Source organism: Nothoprocta perdicaria, unplaced genomic scaffold, assembly GCF_003342845.1.
Source record: "Nothoprocta perdicaria isolate Ctin4 unplaced genomic scaffold, notPer1 scaffold_10, whole genome shotgun sequence".
In the NCBI taxonomy this organism is placed as follows: domain Eukaryota; kingdom Metazoa; phylum Chordata; class Aves; order Tinamiformes; family Tinamidae; genus Nothoprocta; species Nothoprocta perdicaria.
The window spans coordinates 274,966-282,412 of NW_020454094.1; the positions used below are offsets into that span (position 1 = coordinate 274,966).

General features: G+C 38.2%; 1 protein-coding gene across 1 annotated transcript in view; it reads right to left on the reverse strand.

Moving 5' to 3' along the window:
- Positions 1-2,072: 2,072 nt before the first annotated feature.
- Positions 2,073-7,447, reverse strand: part of CUNH18orf54 (chromosome unknown C18orf54 homolog) — a 9,788-nt gene continuing 4,413 nt past the window's right edge. Inside the window, exons 3-6 of the mRNA XM_026039906.1 lie at positions 6,741-6,891; positions 5,474-5,582; positions 3,381-3,454; positions 2,073-2,468 (exon numbers count right to left, since the gene is read on the reverse strand). Coding sequence (XP_025895691.1) covers positions 2,360-2,468; positions 3,381-3,454; positions 5,474-5,582; positions 6,741-6,891 — 443 coding nt within the window. The 3' untranslated portion in view covers positions 2,073-2,359. The remainder of the gene's footprint in view (positions 2,469-3,380; positions 3,455-5,473; positions 5,583-6,740; positions 6,892-7,447) is intronic.

The window sequence follows — 7,447 nt, forward strand, 5'->3', positions numbered from 1 at the left end:
CCTCACTGTCACTACAGAAGAGATCATAGCTCAATAAAATTCCTGTCCGCTGACATAGTCTCACGACAGGAACATCAGTGGCATCACCGTGAAAACAGCTGCGACCTCTGTTCAGCACTGCCTTTACTATTTGCTTTTTGCTTTTGTTTTTCCTTAGTGATAGCTTTTTTATTCTAACTTCTAAGCAAAGCAAATTCTAGCTAGAATTGCACAAAGCACTTAGTGTTCACATTCAGAAGGTGACTTTTTGATTTTGATATTCAAGGGATCAGATTGCTCTTTAAAATACCATTTAGTAACCATAAAAATCTTGGTAGCATGTTAAAACAACTTTTAAAAAGAAACAACTTGTTTCCATTTACTGAGTAATCCTGTTTGGTAATATTTTCTATTCTATTCTATTCTATTCTATTCTATTCTATTCTATTCTATTCTATTCTATTCTAATCCTATCCTATCCTATCCTATCCTATCCTATCCTATCCTATCCTATCCTATCCTATCCTATCCTATCATTTTTATATTTGTTTTCTTTTAGCTAGCAAGTGTCACTTGCTTGGTTCTTAGTTACACGTATTTAAGGTGCTTTTCTCTTGCACCCCATGCTGCCCCACACTGCGGGTCCTCTCCATCACTAGGGCCTCTCATACCTTGCCAATACACAGCTAACAAATACTAGCATTCAAGAACGGCAGCTTCGCAGCAGTGCTTTGGTGCTTATGTTTAGAACCGCCTGCCAGGAAAACTGAGGGAAACTTCRGCTGAAACTCCTCATTAGGGACTGAAAGTTGTGAAACTAGATAGAAGTGGATAATGATAATAATAATAATAATAATTATTATCCAGTATAATTATGCAGGCAGCACCGGCAGAAGAGCAAACTCACGGTGATGCGCGCCGGGGCTGGCAGGAGCTCCCCAACGGGGCAGCTTTCCTTCCGCATCCGAGTTCCTTCCCTAAAGTCTCCCCTCTGCTTCAACACGTAACAGTTACATGGCAGCAATTGCAGGGCAACATTAGTTGGTTTCTACATTCCTGCCCCAGCAACGGAAACAACTTCTGCAAACAGGTTTTCTAGGAAAGCTTTTTTTAGGTTTCTATGCTCTGATTTTATATGTATCTCAGCATTGAAGAGTGATGAAATGTCCATGTTTGGAGCACATGTGTTTGTAGATCCCAAGACAGTCACAAAGCAGTACATTATTACCACCAGCATCCATAACTTAGCAGGAGACGTGAGGAGTACTAATGGCTAATCCTCCTTCCCCTTTTTACTTTTGGTTTGTTTTTCGTTTCTCAAAAACAGTACATGCTCAGTAACATCTTTTCTCCTATGGATCTATAAAATCCAGACTAAAAGAAAAATAGTTTACTAGAAAGGCACTTTGCCATGAACATTTTGCTACTGGGAGCATAAATGCTAGAAATAAACCAGATGAGGCACAAAAGCTTCTTTCAAAATGTTCTGTCAGTATATTTCAAGCCACACTTCTACTACTAGCAGCTTTTGCCTTTCTCTCTGAATTTGCTGTCACCAAGAAGGGCTGAGTCCCACTCCTGTCTCCCCTGCACAAGCTCCAGTGCTCACAGTGGCATTGCTGAGTTGATCCTGTTCTCAGCTAAAACCACTTTTCTGCCTATTTAGGCCCACTGAAAGACTTGAGGAGCTTCAAAGCCAAGACCAAGGCCAAGGAAAACTGAAGGGAGAAGAGGACTTGCCATCAACAGCAGCAGTCTGCAGGTGGCCTGGATCAGCTGGGACTTGCTCTTTGCTCCCAAACATGATGCTCCYGAACGAGTCACCTTCTCCCAGGCCTCACTGGGATGTGAAAAGGGGGTGTGGAAAAGACTTCAGACTTTCTGGATACAAGATATTTGCAAAGTGTGCAGCTGGCAGAACAGAGAACACAATTACAACTCAAAGCCTTCTCAGAAAAAGCAGCACTAAATATATTGCAGATTGCTTGCTAAACCTTCCTGTTGAACTTTTCACACAATACTCAGCTCCCCATTTCTGATAATCTGTGCAGTTAAGTAATGACTAGAACTGGCCAAGCACTTGAATAGGTACAGTTTTTATTTTTACAAAGCCATGGAGATTCCTCCATGAACACATTCATATTATTTTAGTAAAATATTCTTTAAAAAGCTGTCTCTACACATGTTGTTAGATCCTACTGGAAACATGAGTAATTCAGTTTTGAAGTGGTGCACACACACAATAATGAAAATGTACTGAATACTGAGTAATTCTTTCTGAGAATGTGAGCAGCTTCCAAAAAAGATTCAGACCAAAGAATAGGCCACCAGATTATTTGTTACACAATATGTAAAGGTTCTCAGATATTAGTTTCACAGATTAATCATTTTTTTCGTCATGTTTATCTTCCTTGTGATCATCAGTCTGCTTCTGCTTGTTACTGATATCTTCAACAAGGCTTTTAAGACGAGACAAATGGTGCAAGGCCCTAGATTAGGAAAAACAAGTCTTTCATAACAGTGTACATACAAGCACTTACACTTTAAACAGTCTGGTTTCTCATCAACAGTTTAACACTTTGAATGGTGTTAGATACAGTTCTCATCTCCAAGTCTAACTCTTGGATTCACCCCATCTTAAAGATTATAAAATACATTAAGATTAAAACAAAAAAGCCTTTTCAAAGTGGAAGTTCAAGTATGTGTTCTCAAATGCAGGTCACACAAATAAGTACTGTTTCTACTAAATAATTAAAGCAATAGGTTATTTCACATAGCATACTAAATGCTGCCAAATATGTCAGAACAAAGCTTAGCAATACTAAGAGTTACTGTTTTTTAATTAAAAAAAAAATCTTTTATTTAACATTGCAGTATAGCACTAGACAGCAACAGCGAGATTTGTTCAAGCAAATATGCTATATAATCAAAAGCTGTTTCCCATTCTGTCTTTTCTAAACTTATTATTTCTTCATTCTTACAATTACTTACAATTGTTCACTAGGACTCTGCTGATTTCATATATGGACTATGTATCCTATCAGTTATTGTCCTCCAAACAATAAAAGAGTAAGAAAATATTTTGTCCCACATTATAAACTTCTTGAAGTTTGTATTTTAAAGTCCACCTATATGTAGCAATACCAACGTTATTCTGGTGTCCAGATTTTATTTCAGTATAGAAGACACAAGGTTTCAGAGCAAATCTCTGCAATGATGCAGATAGATAGATAGATATTTAGATATTTCTCTACAGTATCCATGTTTTTAATTATTCTTTACTGGTTTATTCTAACAAAAGTTTTCGGATCACATGACAAGTCTCTTGGCTAATTTATCATTCTTTTTATGAATATCTTTAGGAAAGTGAGTGACAAGTCTGAAAACCAACAGTCACTTACTTCTGAAGAGAATTAGTAACAGGGATCATCTCACTGTTGCACAGTTCTGATTCAGCACCTACTTTTTCGGAAATCTTAAAAAAGAGAACAAAAAAATGTTAATTGATGAAAAGAAAGAGCTTTGCTGTAACTGTAAGCATGGCATTTTTATAGCACATTTCACTGGATTGTGAACAACTCTATTGTACAGTTAAAAAGTATTTCACTTGGGAGGAAACTAAGATCTCTTCTCCCACCTGCTCTGAGTAGGGGCTGCTCTGTGGACACACCAGGTTGCTCAGGACTTTATCCAAACACCTTCGAAGATGGAGAGCACTCAGTGACTCTGAGCAACCAACTCCAGTGCTCAAGGTCCTCACAGGGAAGAGTTTTCTCCTCACATCTAGCCAGAACCTTTTGTTTCAGTTTATATCTGTTCTCTCTCATCCATCTCTCATGTCCCACAGTGAAGTGGCTCTATCTTCTTGATGCCCTCCTCCTAGGCATTCCCAAACCTGCTCTTTTCCAGGCTGAACAAGCCAGCCCCCTAAGCTCCAGCTGCAGCCCAWGGACCACCTCCGTGTCCTCCAGCACTTTATTGATGTGTCCACCCTGAAGTGAGGTCTCAAATGTGGACACTCTCTCACGTCTGGCTTGTAGCTACTGGGACCACTGAGACTTTTCAGCAGAGCTGCTCGCAGCACAGGCAGTCCCAGCTTGCAAGACCTGCTCTTTCTGCCCACATTCAAGACTTCATGTTACTCCTGTTGAATTCCATGAGGTTTCTTTTGGCCCATTYCTCCAGCCCACTTGGTCCATATATACAGATCATTTCATTCACTACCTAGTATAAGCTTTACCAGGTACATTCGATTTAAGAACACAGTGTAAGCAACTTTACAAAAAAAAACTTATAAAATGACAATAAAGTCCCCGAAATCATTTTGAAATTCAAGGACTACAAAATACAGAATCAGTGATTCTGAAGTAGGATGACAGAGCAATTTGGAGTGTCTGATCTTTCTAACTACTGCTGCATACCTCTCAGAGGGAGGGATTAGCAGGGATGTGAGGAGCAGAGAGGTGCCCTGCACRAGAGCAGGGCGCTGCGCGTGGCAGCTGCTGCGGGTCGGAGGGGACGGCGCTGCCCAGGGATGCTGCCACCTCCCGGGCTGCAAACGCTGCCGTCTGCAACAGGGCAGAGCGGCAGGAAGGGCGCGCAGAGAAGCGCAGCAAGGCCACAGCTCTGGCTGTGTAAAACGACCAAAAATACGGGACTGACAATGTCAGCTCCTTGGAATGCTAKGGGAGCACTGCTAGAAGGGGGTTTAACATCTTGCAAGAACAAGTAATGTTTGCTAATGATACACACAGGTTTATTCAGGTAATTGGCATCTACCTAGTAACCATTAAATTCTTAGAAAAACGCAAATTAATTCAAGGAGATAACATTTATGGATACAAATTAATAATATGCTGTTCAACTAGAATACTGACTTCAGTGTTCATCTCCTTGTCTCAGAAAAAAGAGGATAACAGATATAAAGGGTTCATATCATTAAAATGAAAGAGTGAATAATATCAAGTTCACCAAGAAGGTGATTAGTAGGAAAGAATGGGGTAAAAATGAATAATCAAAAGAGAGTAAATCGAATGTCTGATCCAATTCCAAGACAACAGTAGGAATAATAAGAAATATGTAACAAAACTTTCCTCTTGAACTTGACTCACAGCCTACATGGCACCAGCGAGGAATTAGCAGTACACATTAATAACAACATATTAATAACAAAAGCCCTTCTCCCTTTACTTGAGGCAGAAAAAAATATTACTTAAACAAAAATAGGGAGTGTAAAACTAAAATCGTTACTAAGCAAAGCATTTTATAGTTGGATGTGTTTATATTCCTAACCACGATCAAGGGTTGTACTATAGGGTTTAACAATTTAAAGAATTCAACATGCTGAAATACAACCAAATTAGTTTGACTTTCTGGTTTACATATTTCAGTAAGAATGACAGCAATTTCAAAAGCATTCTCTGTTTTAACATTTACGTTAAAGTGCCCATTTTTTTGGGGCACTATCATCAACAAAATACCCAGCTTTACTGACCTTATTTTTGTTTTTTATACAGTCTTCTAGGAATTCATGAACGATAGTTGCCTTGGAGAACTGCAGAATATCCTCCTCGTCCTCAGTGCAYACAGGCCTGGGTGATTTGCTAAAGAAACATTAAGGATGCAATGCGGAATAACAACAGGTTTATAAAATGAAAKAACTGTTTTAGGATATAGCCACTATAATGGAATCAGATACATTTGCCTCAGTGCAACCCCAGCACCTGTCAGCACTTTGGTGCTTTGAGTAAAACCGGAAAACTGTTTTGATTTATTTCTCTAGTTTTGCCAGTATAAAAAAGCAAGTGAACAAAGAAAGGTGATAAAAGGATTTCTTTACACATAGCTATAATTTAGTACACACACGCATATCTAATTCCTGCTATTTCCTGCATACTAATGCCATGAATCCAAAGAAAAATACTTGCCTTATCCTTGTTGACCCTTAATCCTTCTATAGTCTTAAAATTATCCATTTTAATTAAAAACGAGGAGTTTCATGGAAACAGAAATTAATGAAGTCCGATTTCAATGGTGCTGTCCTAGGTGAATATTCTAGTGGCTAGCAGAGAGTTAGAATATTATCCTCTCTCTCAGGATAAGCTTGAATGGTACCTCTTCCATTGTCAAATGAAAAAAGTACTCTTGCCAGAATACTGTATTTTGAGACTTTTATTTGTCTGCTAAATAGTGTTAAAATTAACCAGTGGTCCAAAATCTTTTGGGTAATGGGAAACTCAGAAAGAGGCAATGCAAATACCATCCTCACTTTCATTCTAAATATGGAGTTATAGGAACATCCAGTATTGATTTCTAGCATTCTTTGGACCTATAAAATAACCTTTCACTTACTCAACAGTGGAAATTTCCACTCTCAAGAGTGCTCCAAAACTTCCCAAGACCACACGGCCTTTTTAAAGCACACATTCCACAAATACTAACCAGTGGACTCCTAAAGAAGAATATTTAAGCAAACTTAAATTGTTAGATTTAATAGTTTAGAAGTAATAACTTTCTATGTTAATGATGAAGGATGTAAGAGCCACTATAAAAAGTCAGCAGAAAGTAATACTGATAGCACTCTTCTCAAGCTGGTGAAAAAGGGAAAGCAGTGCACGAATCTCCTGACCTGGAAATAGCACTTCACAGGAATCTAGCTCTAAATCTTTCACATATATACCACAGTACTGCTACTTATAGTCTATATACAAAGGCACTAAAAATATTATGTATTTTCATTAAAAAAAAGTCTGTTTACTTACAAAGCAACTGGAATATTTTCCCATGATCTTTCTGCTTCCAGTATATCTATTGTAGACGGACTATCATCATTTTTCAGGGCATTTGACAAATCATCAGTTGAAGTCTCCAGAGATTTCTCTGCCTTCAAGACTAGTAGCTCGAGTTGGTCTTCTAAAAAACAAAGATACAGTATGTTCAACCCCCTTCAAGCTGACATTATTTCCACACTATGTTCAATTTTACGTAACGCTCAAAGAAAATGAGTAMAGATGAGTTACAAAGCACTGGAAATATTTGACAGATACTGTAGCCCCAACAYAGCTCCTTTGCTTATCTTTGTATGCCAGTATGGCATATAAATCATCTGTACTGAGTGGGATCTGAAAGCTTGTTGACAGAAGGGGGTCTAAAGTACTCAAGCATTTCTTCTCCTAGCTTATTTAATACAAATATCACATGCAGCAGCATTCAAGATTTGTAACAATATTTTTCAAGTGCTTTCATGYTGCAGAAAATACAATTAAGACTATGGCACAAAACAAAGTTAAATACTATATACTGATGCCGCAAATTCCTTGGTTAATTTTCCTGTTATTTTATACAGTTTTTTTCTAACRTGTGCTTTTACAAACACCTGGGAGACAAATCAGGCAAATGTATACAGGTATATTACATATAAACTCACATGCAAAAGTCACACTTAAAAATATGTTGTGAGAAGAACTCA